The sequence below is a fragment of the Phaethon aethereus genome (genome assembly GCF_964289735.1).
Source record: "Phaethon aethereus genome assembly, chromosome: 12".
In the NCBI taxonomy this organism is placed as follows: Eukaryota; Metazoa; Chordata; class Aves; order Phaethontiformes; family Phaethontidae; genus Phaethon; species Phaethon aethereus.
Genome location: NC_138588.1, coordinates 8510116 through 8526556, shown reverse-complemented (window position 1 = coordinate 8526556; position 16441 = coordinate 8510116). Strand labels below are relative to the sequence as shown.

Below are 16441 nucleotides of genomic sequence, written 5' to 3'. Positions count from 1 at the left end.
TACAAAGCCATCAAGGAAGGGATGTGTTTTGGGGGTGTGGGGCAGGGAGATAGCACTTAGTCAAGGAGTTAAATGCTGAACGCCCCATCTTCCTCTACCCTCGTGGCTCACAGGCTAACATGAGGCAGCTTCCCTCCCACCTGCCTTCAGGGTGTTGACGAAGTAGCTTGGGGGTAGGATGTGGAATATGTGTAGGGAGACAGGGATTTGGCTGGTGATGGATCTTACGTGCTCATGCTTTAAAAGCTGGCAACTGAGGTTGCAAGAACCAACAGAATCAAAAAGACTCTCTGAAGATCCTGTCTTAACGGCCCTTCATATTGCCAGGCCATTGCTTGTGCCAGCCATGCCCGGGGTGACTATTGTGACACCCAATCTCTTGCACCTTTTCAAGAGTCCTTTTTAGTAGGGTTTTCCCCTTCTTCATGCCTCTCTCCTGGCTCTAGAAAGATGTTTGGTTTGATTCTGCTGCCTTCAGGGCTGGCACCATGTTCAGGTGCTTCTGGTCTTATATGGAGCTTCATATGACTTGTCCCCGTTCCCCTACCACCCACTACAGTGTGTCCATCTGGTTAACTCCCACCCTTCATTTCTTTTATGAATCTGCTCTGTTTCACCGGTGTCTTCCAGCCGGAGGCCAGCGCCCCGGTTAGCTCCTGATGTTGTAAAGGGCAGGAGCGGAACTGGGGCCGATTCCCCGGGGGAAGCTGGGAGATGAGATGTGCTCTGCCCCAACCTCCACGCTCGTGTTAGGTGCCAGCTGCTTGTTTCTCGACTGGAATCAGAATGATGCCGCACTTCTGCAGACCAGCCTGCTTTAATTGACAACTTACACTCTTGCTGCATAAAAACTCTCATCTTTAAAAGCTTTGGTGTCGGGCTGGCAGGGTGGCAAGTGTCTGAGCGTTTCTAGCCGAGCGCTGAAGGACTTGCAGAGCAGGAAGGTGCTGGGAGGTGCGAGGCACCAAGCTCCTTGCAAGGGATATGGCAGAGCCCCCGCCCTGGGACTGCCACCCCAGCGACACGGTGACAGGCGATGTGTTCGCCAGCGCCTGTATTGACATGCAAGCGGTGTTCCTCGCTGACCTCTGACGGGAGCCACGGCCATGCCCGTAGCTCACTGGTGAGGAGGGGAGCGTGCTGCGCCGTTTAGAAAGGGAAATTTCCCCAGGCCTTGGAGGAATTAATCATTTTATATGCTGGACTCTTGCCTTCTGACTGATCTATCTGAATTACAGATTAACTGGCAGCGTGGGGACAGAGGAAGCCATTTCAATGAATAGCTCTCTAATTTATTAAAGGGGTTGTTTGGGCTGGTGGATTGGCAATACAGCAAGTTCTCTGAGTGGAGAGTTGTTTTCTGTCCCTCTCTGCATCTCCCAACCTTCTATCCCCTGCTTGTTTTAGCTCCTTGTCCACAGGACCCCTCTCAAACTTGATGAGGGTCCCAGCGAGGCAGGCGGAAACCCTGATCCAGCGATACTCTTTGCAAATGAGATGTCAGCTCCCAGAAAGCTGTAATTTTGGAGCCTTTCTCCAGGGGCCACCTCTGTCACTTTTAAGCACCACCCACCTTTACAACCAAGGACTATAAATTTTGGAATAACGCATGACGTCCTGGAAACAGCAGTGTATTGATGCTGCAGTTCGTGTTAGTCGAACCAAAAAGCATCAGTCCCTTTCCAATCAGTTCTGCCTGGAGAATGTCAAGGGCTTTGCTCCTACCCTGTAAGTCTACAATAGGCTCTTGAAAACCTGCAAAACCTCATTTCTTTAGTGATTTTCCCTTTAGCAAATGTTGATCCCTGGACTTGCAGCAAAGCTTGACACCCCCAGTACCGTTATTGATGTGAGCATCATGGGCTGGGGAGCACCAGGGCTGCCCAAAGCCCGGCCATGCTTTCTCTCCCAATTGCTCAGCATGAATGAAAAAGGATTTGTTTGTTTGTTTGTGGATATTTCTGACATGAACTTCATATTCCAGAAGAGTCTCATAATATTGCAGGAGCAGCTTCAGGATTTAAACCATTATACAAGTTAAATATGTTTTGATTCTGTAAGCAACACACTATTTATCTTGGGATAGAAGAAATCTGAGACACTGATATCACTGCTGGAGATCATCTCAAGGAGGGCTGTGGAGGAAAAAAAAATTGACTTTCTGTGAGAGGCAGAAGTTTTAAATTTCCATTGCCCTCTTGCATGAACTAAGCCAAACTATAGTTGCAAGGATTTTGTATTATTTTTTGTCCATGTAAGGATTTATCTTTTGGCCTGAAAGTAAACGTCATGAGTCTGATTTTAAGTTTGGGTCTACAAATTTGCACCCTGAACTAATGCAGTCACTTGCCTGCTGGCAGGGTCTGGGCACGTGGGGTGTCTACTAGAAGTGAATTCAGTCCATTGGCATCTGCAGCCTTGAGGCTGCTAGACATTTTCATTAAAATTTGATTTAAAAACAAAAAGGTCAAAAGTTGGCCAAAAAAGCAACAACCAAAAACTATTTTTTGAAAAATTACAAGCACTATTAATTACTGCATGAGAAACAGATGGTGGTACTGACCAGTTTAGTTTCATGGTCCGAGCAGGAGCTTTGAAAGAAAACCAAGAAAAAAAACACAGAGCAAAGACAAACCATGTGTTGTGCCAGGTACTTGACATTTTGAGCAATCCTTCCATTTGAAACCTCTGAGCAATGCAGAGTGGGACATTTATTTATTTTTTTTAACGTGTGATTTTTTATCTTGACAGAATATTAAACCAAAATAGGGAGGCCTGAAAATTAACGTCTTGTAATGACAGCACAATCCCTTGGTGTCTCGGGAGTCTCATAAATTGGATATTTGGAGAGGGGACGCACAGCTCCCTGGGCTCGGAGGGGCTCCGGTTACTGCTGGAGAAAATAAACCTTCTCGGCGCAGGGGCAGCGGGGCTCTGGGGATAAGGTGCTGGTGTCAGCACGAAGTGATGTGGCTGGAAGATAGCCTCGTCAGGCTAATTGATCTGGAGCCTTTGCCTTTCCTGCCAGGGCTGCCTGTCTCCTTACCCATAATCCCTACCCCTTTGATGGCCTGTCAGGAATATGGGACTTGGCCCAGTTTTACATCCCTCCAATAACATTATGAAATTGATAGTGACACTTCCATTGGCACTAATTTCAGTAAGAGATTGGAGCCAGAGGACAAGCAGTTTGCTTTCATGGCGGCTAAGCTTTCCAAGTAGATCAAGACGATCCAAGGCGTGGGAAGGGGAGCGGTGGGAGGGGGACGGAGGCGGCTGTTGGACTCGGGCAAGGAGTTAATGGGAAACATGCCAAACACTTGCCCACAGTGTACGATGGTCCTGGCTGGAGGGAAGTGTGTGCTGCAGAGCTGCAGCTGCCAGGGCTTCCTCTCCGTGGACGGTGTTTATTAAGCAGTGTTGGACACCAGTCTCAGCAAAAGTCAGGAGAACCCTTGGGCAGGAGAGCTGTGGTGGTTCTAGCTGTTGCCTCTGAGACCTTCAGAGGTTCTTGACGTTTTGGGTATTTCCTGGCACAGATACAGGTTCCTGCAGCGTCATGCTCTTGGCTTAAGTCAGTGATCCAGCAAGGAGCTGGACATGATGGTGGTGGAGCTGCCAATAGAGGCCCTCACCGAGACATCACGGGCAGCCCCCTTGTACTAAGGGAGCTCCATGCTCATTAGATACCAAGTCCCACACCCAATGCTGGCCACAGTGTTGAAGTTGGTGCAGTTGCTGCAGCCTTAATGCACACCATGTGCGTCTTCTTTGCTGGCTAAATTGAGTATAAGACTGAGGCATAGCTTAAACCACCTCTGCTTTCCTCTTCATCTTGCAGCTGTTCAGTCAAGGTCTGGTTTGAGGTGGGAGAGAGCATTGCCTTGGTGCTGAGCTGGAGTCTGCGGAAGATGGCCCCTTGACGCCTCGGTAGGCAGCCCTTTCCCCAGCCTCACGCTGCATTCACACATTCACCCGAGCAAGGGCTCGGGGAAAACGTTTATCAGTTTGTCACAGCCTCACTCTGCAGTGGCTGGGGGCCAGGAGGGAGCATAAAAGCCTTGGGCTGATGATAAATTAGAAACGCAGAAAGGAAATGCGTCTGCTCAGCGTGGAGCAGGCAGCCCTGCTCGAGGCTTGGGTGTTTGCGCGGGGTCGCTCGGTCCCTGGGTGCTGATGCTCATGATGCTCAAAATGCCATCAGGGCTGCTTGCGAGCTCCTGGGTGAACACAGCTCTGGGGTCCTGAAAGAGTGGGGAAAGCATACGCTGCTGCTGTCTTTCCCAGGTCCCCATGTCAGCGGGACTGTCCGTCTCAGGGTGCTTGGCAGCAGATCTGAACATACCTGGGTGCCATCAACTCTGAGCGAGCCTCTATCGGCTCGGGAAGGGGTGTGAGAGTGAGCATCTCCCTCTTAGCAAGTGCTAATGTGACCCAGGGCTCAGCAAGCGTGTGTCAATGCTGCTCCTACGTGGACGAGACGCGTTGCTCTCCACGTCCCCCGTATGGAGCGGGGGGAGAGCTGTGGTTTGGATCTGCAGATCCTGGAGTTTTCCCCTGGAGGGGCTGGGAGTGAGGAATTGGCTGCATGTGGGCGGGTTGGGGGTGCAGAGGTGCTGGGGTCTCCTGTAGACAAGCTGTAGGAAATGCCGCAGTATATAAAGTGCGTCTTGCGAACAGAAGAGATTAGAAAGCTGATATGATGTTATTCCGATTGATTTTGCTGTTGTATTTATACCTGGAGGTAAAGAGCAGACATACTGGAAATCAATTGGCCCCATGCTCTTCCCCACTCCCTCTGCACTGTTTGAATGAGATGTTTGTATCATTTTTACGGTATGTCTGTGATAGTGGGGAGTGAGCCAAGAGATTAATAGGTGCTGCTGAGGCCTTTACCCAGCCACTGCCCGGCTCTCGCCTCGTAAAGCCTGCACTGCTCCGGAGTTCAAGGTGCCCCAAGGTGATAGCTTGGTGACTTTGGAAAAAAACAAGAACCAAATGTCTAGTCAAGAGGAAGAACGGGGGAAAAAGAGTAAATGGCAATGAACAGAGGATTTGGGGCAGGCAGGATGGTGCCCAGCTCTGGGCCTGGGGGCTGGGTGCAGTGGGATGATGGAGACTTGGGGGAAGAAAATGAGGTTTTGGCTTCAAATAGAGCCAGTCCTGTAAAGAGACATAGAAACGATGGCCTTGTACCTGGGAGATATGGCTAACGGGGACCTTGTTTTAATGACTCATTGTGTGTCTGGTACCCAGCAGCCGCCCATCCTGCCCCACCAGCCCTTTATGAGCCTTGACCTTGGGGTTGGGGCAGGAGGTCTGCAGTGTGGCCATGCGGGGAGTTCGGCTGCGCACAGATGCCGCATCCCCAGGTGCCCCCAGTCATTCCTCCCATCTCATCTTGGCGCGCGTTTCTTTACTGTGGGAGCTGCTGGTGCTGGTGCTGCCATACCAAGATGCCATCTCGCAGGGATGCTCTGGACCCCAGCTGGCTCCTCACATCCCATGGGGAGCATGCATGCCCCGGCAGTGGGAAAAAATCGGCTTGTGACCTGCAAACAGGGGAAGGCACATGGGGACAATGGTAGGAGGTGACTGGAGATGGCCTTGGTGCCAGCACCAGTACTGCCAGATAAAAAACCATCTTCCTCTGTGCAATGACAATCAAATAAAGCTCATCTTTCTTCCTCTCTTGTCTGCGCTACTAGCTAGTTGTTTCACCTGACCTCAGCAGTGAAAACCTTGTCCTGTTGGCAAAGTGGCTTCTCAGTATCTACCTCCTATTACATGGGAGAAAGCGTTGGCTTAGTTGATACTTAAAAAGTCAACAGATCCTCACGTTGCAGGAGCCAAAACATTCTCCTACTTACCCCTGTGCCCTGTTTGCAGTCCCTTCCCTGGTTATACACTTTCTGAGCTGAAGAGCTTTGGTACAGTTGGGCCCGGAGCTTTAAGCCTAGATGTAAAAATTCCTGCTTTGCCTTCCTGCAGGTGCTGGCGGGCTTTGCTGTCACGCATGGCCCTGGCTTGTCAGATGCCTCCCTTTTTAATTACCAGATTGTTTCATTGTTTTTACTGTAAGCATTTTCTGTTGCTTGTTCTGCAGGATTTATGCATTTGTGCCGTCCCATGCACTGACTTTATATTTTATATGATTTGATCTTAACGTTACCATTCCTGAGCGTGAATGCTTATAGGATTCATGTCTAAGCTCAATAAATAAACCTGAGAAAGGAGGGGAAGAAGAGGGCATCAGAGGAGTGGGAGAGGTTTGGGGATCCTCTACCCCCGACGGGGTTGGGGTGATGCTCCATACCAGCTGTTCCAGGGTGGCTGGAGGCTGGAATGGGCAAGGGGAGGATCACAAGGCTGCTGTGGCCCCTCTGCCCTGACGCATCCCCTTTTGCAGCGAGAGCTGCCTTCTCCTCCTGCAAACACCTGAAAAAATCAGAGCGAGAAGGGACATGTCGATATGTGAAGAGGGGAAGGGGCTTTTGTGAATGGCAGCATTTTGGCAGACTCTTTCATCAGGAAAGATCGTGAAGTGCTTTGAGGATCGCCCACCGACAACGGATCTGACAGCCTTTTCTTATATGATAATGCATCTGCAATTTAGAAGAGGGTGGAAGGTGGCAGCAGGGTGGGGGACAAGCCACGTGTCCAACCTGAGAGGCGGTGGGTGCAGGGCTCCCAGGCCTGTCCCTTGCTCCCTTTCACCCCGAAGGTCAGTGCGATCGTCAGCTCCTCGAGATGGTCAGGGCCCCAAACCCATCATCTTGTTCAGGAGAGCGGAAAATGGATTGCTGCTGGAGAGGCTGGAAGCTGAGGATTTGGAGTGGACCCCTTTGAGAGCTCAAATGTATGTTCTCGGAGTCCTCATCTGCCTGCAAAGCTCAAGGACATGACTTTTTGTATGTGCTGTTTCCCCAGTAAGCTGATGGGGCAGTCTGTGTCCCATGGGCCGTGGCAGAGGAGGGGTCAGCTCCTTTGCAGGCCCCGCAGCCAGCCATGACGTGGCTCTAGCAAGAGCCGTGCTGCCCGAGCCAGCCTCTCCAGCGATGTCCTCCGGCTCCCGTGGCGTGCTGCAGGGGTTGTGCGAGGATGTGGGGATAACCCTGGGCGAATTTGGGGCAGGGAGACGCAACAGAGCTGTACGGGTGTGGGAAAAGCCTCTTGGAACTGGTTGAGGGGGTAGTGACAAAGAAGCGCACGGAGCTGGAGTTAGGGGAGTCTCTGTTAAAGGCCGGTGTTTTGTACAAGTTGAGGGATCTGCTGCGGCTCAGGGGAGGAGGTGCCACACGATGGGCCATCCTGCGGTTGGGACCGGCGACTCCGGGGATGAGGAGAAGTGGCTGCTTGCCACTGCAGCAGGGCAGGGGTTGGGCTGGAGCCCGGTGGCCGTCTGGCTCCAAGCAGGGTCCACACAGGCACCGAGCGCTGACTTGGCCCCGTGCCCACATCTGCCAATAAAAATTAAGAAATTGATTTCCTTTTGTTTGCCTGACAGGACAAGGCGCTCTTTATGAGACAGTAAATGCAATCTTGCTCTGAGCATGGCTAGATTTTTAATTGTATTTGTTGTGCTTGTGCTTATTGTTTTATGAGTTTCAGTTCCCTTCCTTGCTGGTGCAGAGATGAGCCCTGGGGGATGGTTTGAGTTCAGTTCCAGCAAAAGAATTTTTTTAAAACTTTTTTTTTTTTTGTGTGTGTTCCTTATGGACTGAAGTTTGGGGTTAGTTTTCTATCTGTGTTAAAAATAAATGTGTATGTGTATATGCATAGCTTTGAGTTGTAAAGCTAGGCTGAGAGATCCTGTCTGTAATTCTCTACTTGCCAGTTGGTGATACGGCCCTTTGAAGAACAGCATTTAAGATTAAGATCGGGGAAATATGGAAGTGCCGAGAGAGGTTTGAAGTTGGACGGGGAGGGGTTTTTATATATAATATATACTGGTGCTTAATGAGGTCTGCTTCAGTGCTTGCTATACGATGCACAGTGACCCACTTTACTAGGAGAGCGTTTTGTTTTCTAGTTATGGGTCATATACAGTTCCTAATTAAGTAGGTTAATTATATGGCTCCTTTATATTACACAGGCAAATGTGGATGGCACAATTAGCTCTTGCACTGATCATTTTTGATCAAGAGCTGATTTCTGAGGGACGGCTCCGGGAGGCATGGGTGACAGGAGGGGGATCGCCCTGCAGCCCTGAGTGATCGCCTCCTCACCCTCCGCTTCAGCAAACTCAGTTTCTGTCCTAAGCACGCGTCCTGGGATGTGGACGGAGTTGTCCTTTCTGAAACCGTGTTGGAGAGACCATGGCCCCACGGTGCCTTGGAGCCTGCCCAAACGTGCAGCTGGCGCAAAGGGGCTCAGAAAGCTGAGCTGGCAAGGTCCCTGCTTGGAGTTTCTTTGGAAGCATCAAAAAGGGAAGAGCACTCCTTGCTGTTTGGTCGCAGGTGAAAAGTGCTGCAGCCTGGGAGGGCTCTGAGCAGCATCAGGCTCTGTAGCTAAACTGTCCTTGAAAGAAGTTTCTTTCACCTTTCTCTTCCCAGCCCGGCAGTGGCGGAGCCCCCGCAGCATCCCTGGGTTATCTATTCCAGTGCTCAACCATCCGTACTGCCAGGCATTAGGGAAAACATTCAAACCCTAATCTCCCTCAGTGCAATTTAAACCTGTTATTTCTTGTTTTATCCCCAGTGGACATGGAGAACAGCTATTATATTTCTCTTTGCTGCAACCTTTTACATATTTGAAGGCTGTTATCACGTGTTCCTTCAGTCTTGTCCTCTCAACACAAAGCATAATTTTTTCAGTTTTCCCTTGGAGGTCATGTTTTCTACATCTTCAATCATTTTTGTGGCTTTGGAGAGGTTACTGTGATAGCAAGCTGGAGTTTTTGTTGTTCTTCACCTGTCTGCCTTGGAGCATTCATTATATTACAGATGTGTATGAAGTGACCATTGTCTCACCTTCTCTAATCTGTGGTTATTTATAAAGTACCCAATGTTCCTGAGCCTGTGTTTTATCAAAAAGTATAGCTCTTAGCCTTGATAAATAATTTTCCATTATAATATGATCATGCAAACAGGGGCTCCCTAAGCTATTTATTATTAGCTTTATTTTTCTTAAGTAAAAAGTTGTCCATATAACACTGTGAATGAACTAGGTGATACACAGGCATGGACTGAAGAGTTTATCCTATTCCATAGAGCTTCCAGATAAACAAGGAGATGAAGGAAAACACCAAGCCAAACTCCAGTTTATCCACAGGGAAGAGTGCTGCATAGAGAATGATAGGAGATTTTCTGAAAAGCAGAGATTTTAGGGCAACCTGAAAGAGTATTTGCTCTGTATTGGCAGAGATGATAATATCAGGATGGAGGCAAAGCAAGAAGAGCTGGAACAGTGCTGGGATGGATGGAGCATAGCCTGACAGGGAGGCTGGGGGAGAAAAGAGGGTGGAGGTGAGGCCAAGAATGGTGGTGTTTGAATGAGGCATCTTTCTTGGGAAAGAGGAGCTGTCTGTAGAGGATGTGTCAGAGGGAAGGGTGAACAGCATTGCTCCTTGTGACATTTCCAAAAGCAAAGTTTTCAAGATGCATTGCTGCTCTTTGGTTAACATCAGATTCATTTTGATCCTAATTTTCTGGCCGTGGTTGGCTCTGTCACTAGTGTTGCAAAGGGGTAGGTTGGCAGTGGCTGTAATGCTGGGCTGGAGCCAGGGCTGAGTGCTTCTTCACCCAGGGGTAGCCTTGGGGCATCCCTAAAATCTTCCCAGCCTTTCCCTGCAACGCTGTGGCTCCATCTCTGCTGCTGATGTTGCTTCCCCGGCAGGAAAACTGCATGGGGTTAGCATGGAGAACAGCTAACTCTGTCCTCGCAGGCAGTGTGGATGCTGCTGGCTGGTGAGGCCCCCTGTTTGGATGGAAGGAGAACCATCGAAAACCTTTCAGGGTATAGATGTGACGTGTTTGATGCTCAGAACATACAAAGGCTTCTTAAAGTATTAACAAATAAACTCTTTTTACGGTTAACATGCAACGGTATGTTTGTCCATAGCATGGGCTGAGTTATTCACAGAAACAGTTACTGCATCACTGTTTAGATTTTAAATTTTGGAGGAGGTCCAAAATACTTCATATTGTGTTTCAAGATCATAGGATGGTACATCAGGATTTACCCCAAGTTACCCTTGACTATTGTTTTGCCTATTTACAGTATAAAACTGGCTTCATGCCTATGTCTCTCTGCCCATTCCTCTGTCAAGTGGAAGGTAAACCTAAATATTTTCTTTTCTTTTTTCTCAATTTTTTCCTTTAACCTTACCTGGAAAATGCACTGCTGCAGCTGGTGCGAATTATTCCAAAGAAAGACATTCATCAGCATTATACATCAGAAACTCAACCTCTTTACCTACTTAGCAGCAAAAAAATATATGCTATTGCCAAGATAGATTAAAAAAGTTGAAGTCTAGGTAGCTGCTTTATTTCCAGGAGTTACTAATGGCAGTATATTTTTTGAGTGTCAGAGCAATAGTCAAACCTATAAAAATGATCAGTGACTGCTTGATATCAGTGGTGTTTTTAAAGTTTGTCTTGGGCTTGTGCAGCAAGTCCAGCAATCGTCTGTGAGTCCCGGGGGGGCAACAGAGTGGCCGTGTGCTTGGAGCTGGATCTCGGCTGTGACCAGCCGGAAGAGATGGGAACAAAAGAATGAAAGTGGTAAAGAGCCATGACTGTGTTGTAGGAGTTGATGTTGTCCAGATTTCTACACCTCCCCCCCTTCCCCTCCAAAGTTAATAGGAGAAACTTGGAGATGTCCTCAGCTGTAAATTATGTCTTTAGTCCAATTATATCCTGTGGAGGATATTGGGATGAACTGGCTGAATGATATGTCATAGTCCATGCCAGCTCAGTGCCTACTGTCATCAGGAATGTTTCTGAAAGCTTGAAAGCTAGTGCATTGTATCCATCAGGTGTGTTCCTTAGGACTCTGAGAATGTGATTTATTTTGGTTTTTTTTTCAAGACCTGGAAATACATTCAGAGGCAGTGAACTGACCCTGGATTATTGCAAGGATAGAATGTACTGTCTGTGGTGTACTGTCCCTGTGGTGTCAGGACTGCAACTGCCTTGGCAGTTCTTGGGGTTTCCCATTGGGGTTTCCCACTTATGCAGAAAGGGGAAGGGGTTGAGATGGTCATGGAGCATCAGAGCTCATCTCTGAGGCTTTTGAGGGTTGGTAGATCTTGTAAATGTTCAAGCTTGGCAGCAGCCGCTTGAGCTGGATGACTGAAAGGCTGAGTCCATTCATGGGACCCAGTGTTTGCTGGGGAGTAGGAATGCAACTGTGGATAAGCTGCGACATAGTTACCTCTTCCCTCATAGATCTTGGACAGATTTGGGACATGAAACTAGGGATAACACATGTAGAAAGTCTTCTCCTAAGAAGTGAGCTGCAGAAAAAATCCTGTGGAGTGCAAAGAGGGTTGGACTCTGGATCTGCTTATTGGCAAGGAAATTGCCATCTGAGCATCAGGTAATAGATGCTGGCTGTGCGTAGTTTCACAGGTACCTGACCTCCTTGATCATGCCCTACTCCTTTAGATGTAGCCACGTCCTTCTAACCTGCTTGTGTCAGAGAGACACTGCCACAATCTGTGTTTCTTGAAGATGAGGAGGTGCTGTGCAAGCAAGGACAGCAAGGGTGAGGTGCTGCAAGGGTTTTGTGAGCCCTCAAGAACTGCGTCCCCAGCAGGGTCTGTGCCAGTCTGGTGTATGTCCCATGGTTTGTTATGAATTCAACGATCTCACTCCAGTGCTAATGCTGTAGGGGATGTCCTCTTTGCTCCTTGCCACAAAGGTGTGATTTCTGCTCTCAAAGCAGAGGACAATGAAGAATTCCTTTATATCATTTGCTAGAGAGGCCTTTCACACCCCACTGCGTGATGAGGCAACACCTTGGCTGCTTAGGGAAAGCATAAGTTCTCAATAGCCTCTCCCACTGCTCCACTGTAAGGGAGATCTTTATGGTCTCTCCTCAAATTATTTACACCAGTTTATAACAGCTGATATTTTTATGACTTCTTTCGTGAACTGCACCTTGAAATGCAGATGTCTCCTTTTCCCACCACAGCCGGGCTGGCCAGTGGTGCAGGGTACGACCGAAGGGACGTGAGCACCTTGCAAAACCCAGTCCTCCTGGTTTGCATGCGAAGACTTGACGACACAAAAGAGCAAAAGTCATTCAAACCAGAACTGCCTGTTTACTTTTTGTGTTTGGAGGAATATGGCATGCGTAGTCCCAACAGAGGCATCTTGCGGCAAGAGCTGAATTTTGCCTTTGCATCTCAGAAGCTGGAAGTCACACAGGCCTGGGGAGTAACGTAAAAAAAAACCCAAGAACCTGCCAGAAGGAATTCACAATAAAGGGAAAGGCTTGTTTTCTTTGTGACTAAAACACCTGTCGGCTGCCAGGACTCTGCTAATTACACAATAACTTTATTATATCCCACTTGGAAGAACAAACAATACTTGAAGGTCCAAAAATGAGCAGCCTTCAGACTAGATTAATGCAGGCAGAATGACTGCATGGAGCTGGTGTTCACTCTGTCCTCCCAGAAGCTCTGGAGAGTAAAACGGCTTGCAGACTCCTCTCTTTGTTGCTAGTGCTACATAATAAAGTAATTGTGCAACTAGAAGTAGATTACTGATGGGAGATTGGCATTTTCTATGTGACGTAGGTAAAAGATTTGCCTCTCTGAATAGATCTGAAGCCTCAGTACAGCATCTCTGCTTCCTTTTGCTTGAGCTTCTGGTAGCCCCTAGTAGCATCCAGACACGAGAAAAGGAACATCTCTAGTTGAGGGTGGTTTTTCTTCCCATGGGAATATATAAGGGAGGTCCTCATGGAAGGATGCAGTATGGTGCTGCATTGCTCAACTCCTCAGTATCCTGTGTTTAAGCAGCAAGAATGGCTGCAGCATGGATTAGAGGGTTTTACCTCGTGATGGCAGTGTTTGTGATGCTGGCTTGCATCAGCCAACATGAGAATAGATGGAAGTGGGGAATATTTTATTAAGGCCTGATGTCCCCTGAGGTTTCCAGCCTTGGCAGCTGATAGCAAAGGCTGAAGTTAGAAGGTCTAAAAATAAAGTAAAACATAAGCCAAAAATTGCTCTGTGTGGGAAGCAGACCTTGGCTCTCAGGTATGGATGTTCTTTCCTTCACTACTTTATTTTACCTATGGGAACAAGCCTGCCGTTGGTTAGGGCAAGACTGTGATGGTGATGGTCTTGGGTGCCGGCACTTGGATGTAAGGAGTCATGGCTAGGGCAGGAGGCTCAAAGAGCTGGAGCATGGTCTCTGGCTCCCTGCAGGAAGGAGGTTGATGTGGGTGCATTTGGGCACACTGGTGTTTTGGGGACCTGCTCTGTGGAAGTAGATGAGGAGATGTAAGTGGGTATTGTGGGGCATAGGGGAAGCACCTGGACTGGCCCGGGAGGGCAGCATTTGGCTGTGACACTGGTGGGTGCTGGGGTGCTTGGGGAGTGGGAAGGTCTCTTGTGTGCATTAACCAAAGAGGTGGGTGCTGTGGGCTCTGTGCTCATGGAGCAGCAGCTTCAGTGCTTTTCATGGTGGTAGGTGTGGAGGGACCACCTCGAGCTCTGCGCCCTGTCCTTTTCAGCCTGGCAGGGATCGATACCGAGCCCTGTGAACATGCAGCTGATGAGGAATTGGGACTTAACAAGTACTTGAGATGGCAACAGATTAATTAGAGGAGACAAGGAGGAGGGATGAGCCAAGTAGGATCTGCTCCAGTGCATCGTGGGTCCCTGCAGGTATCAACCCAACCGAAAGGCTCTGTGTATGTGCCCAGGTGAAACTGGAGGAGGGAAGACAAGATGGGTGACACATATTGGGAAGACAAATGGTGTGAATACAGGTTTGATGTGAAAAAGAACTTCTTTGGGGGTGATGTTTCTCCAGTCTAAGCTCGGTTATGTATTCTGCCAAGCTAGTGATGCCAGGATATCCAGGCACCACAGCAACTGATCTACCTTGTGACAGCCATGGGAGAGGACTTTGTGCAGGACTTGCCTCTGCTGTGGTGTCACCTGTGTACCTTAACCCCTGCAGGATTGTCAACCTGGTACCCAAAACCAGGAAAGAAAACTTGAGATATCTTCCCTGCACTGTGAGCTGCCTGGGGATGGGCCGACTGCCAGGGGTGCTAGGACAGGCATCCTGTCCAGGGGCTGGTGTTGGACCACTGCTGACCCCCAGTGATCCGTACCCGCACGGTCAGCAGGTCTCGCGGGTCCCCCTTCCCCTGTTGTGCCTGACGGATGTGCATGGTGTTTGCAGGTCCCGTGGCAGTGATCAGCGGAGAGGAGGATTCAGCCAGTCCACTCCACCACATCAACCATGGCATCACGACGCCCTCGTCCCTGGACACTGGCCCGGACACGGTGGTGATCGGCATGACCCGCATTCCTGTCATCGAGAACCCCCAGTACTTCCGACAAGGTCACAACTGCCACAAGCCAGACACGTGTGAGTGCCTGATCCGGCCGGGGCCCCCTGCGAGGACCAGGGGACGGGTTGGGGGACAAGGGAAGGAGGGGGAGAAAAAAGAGATTAAGAGGATGAGGAAGAGAAGGAGGTTTTTGAGGAGAGTGGGTCTTCGTATGGTCCAGAAACCAAAGTGAATCTCAGGTCTCAGAAATCACAACATACATGTAGGTGCTTCCAGTGAAGACTTTCCACCCTCACCTTCACCTCCCTTCACCCTCCCTCTGCCACCCACCAGTCACCTTCCCCCCTTGCCTGAAAGTGCCATTTGAAGCTGGGCTCTGCCTCGTTGGCTCTGAGCATGAGGTCCCAGGCGTGAGCAAGAGCCTCATGGGAGCACGGGGATGGACATGACCCCGGCCTGGCCGGGGAAAGGACCTGCCTCCCCTTCCTCCTCCAGTGGTTTCCCAGCCGTGGGGCTGCCTCTTTGGCTCCCCACCGGGCCAGGGAGAAGCTCAGGACGTCTGGCCATAGGTGGGGCAGATGCATGGAGATAAAGAACAGGAGGCTTAGATGCTGGATGTCTTGTTTTTGTGGGCTTCTGTAAAGTTTTTGCATCTTTCCCGTATAAATCCGGGTTGTGAACTGGGCTCATTAGACTAGCAGGTGGTGATCAGGTGGTGCTCTCTGTTTTGTGTTCCTAAATTCTGAGCGTAAAAGGAAAGCATTGGGTAAAAGGATGCTTTTCTGGGAGTTCTGCACCGCTTCCTGCACGAGCGGCGAGAGGCAGCCCTCCCCGACATGCGGCTCCCAGCCGGTAGTTGAGTTCTCCCAAGCCTCTGAGATGCAAGCCAAGCAATGCAGGAGGTTCGGATAATGTTCCTCTCCTGCCATGGCTCATCCTTTTGGTGTGTTTTGGTTCCAGGCAGAACTGGAAAATTAAAAAGCTTGAGAAAAAAAAAGGGAGCAAAACCCAACCCGTACTAACTCCGTGGCCAGGCAGAAGCAGGGAGTGCTGCACGGGGGTCGCCTCTGCTCTCCCTTGGCTGCTGCTGACTCACGGGTGCAGGGGACGTAACTCAGCCCCTGGAAACAGGGAGGAGTCCGATCTCCCAACCTGCGGGAATTCATTCAGTGTTAGGCGCTGGGCAGGAGCATGCTGTTCCCTGGCCACCGCTACTCCTGTCAGGGGAAGGGGAGCCGTGGCCGCTGCTCCCGTGGAGGTCTCCCCGGGGCAGACCCTCCCCAGGGCTGCCCCAGCCGTTACCACCGCGCTTCGCTTGCCGGAGCGACGGGGTGCACCCAGTGAACGTGCCTGGCTTTCCCTTTGCTTTTCATTTTCTAAATTCGGTCTGTTTGTAGAGACGGGGAGGAGGAGGGTGGTGACTAGGCAGGAACGGAGAAGCTGAATGTAGCATGGTTTTTCTGTGCCGTTAATTATGTATTTTACATTTCTTCTGACACCTCATCTCAAAATGATTTGCAAACTCTGATGGCTTGGGAAGCAGGCGGTCTCCCCCACTTTATTTTTCCCTTCCCCTCCCGTGCTCTCTGGAAAATCTTTACTCTATGTGCCGGCCATTTCGAGACGCGGGCACTGTTGCAGCTGTGCAGTAGCCGAGCTTAAACCTCAAAGGATTTTGTGCTCTGAGCGTTTGCCCTGTGGGGTCTGTCAGAGCCGGGCGGGTCGCAGGGGAAGTCATTCGCAGCAGGATTTGGCCTCGGAGTTTCACGGGGTTATTTGATTAGGATCTGAAGAGTTCCCGGGGATGCTTGGGGGAGACATCTGTAGCCGCTTCTCCTGTGGAAGGTGCCACAGGGGAGAAAGGCAGCACTAGTCACAGCTGCCACACTTGGGAAGCCATGGCAAATCACCACTTCCAAGCTCCAGGTTTCCTGGGGCTGCGAGGCAGCAGGGCTGAAAC

General features: G+C 49.8%; 1 protein-coding gene across 6 annotated transcripts in view; it reads left to right on the top strand.

Annotated features, from left to right (window-relative positions):
- NTRK3 (neurotrophic receptor tyrosine kinase 3) overlaps nt 1–16441 on the top strand; it is a 216196-nt gene that overhangs the window by 104752 nt on the left and 95003 nt on the right. For all 6 annotated transcript variants that reach the window (XM_082005030.1, XM_082005029.1, XM_082005027.1 and 3 more), the window contains one exon: nt 14370–14558. In XM_082005030.1, coding sequence (XP_081861156.1) covers nt 14370–14558 — 189 coding nt within the window. The remainder of the gene's footprint in view (nt 1–14369; nt 14559–16441) is intronic.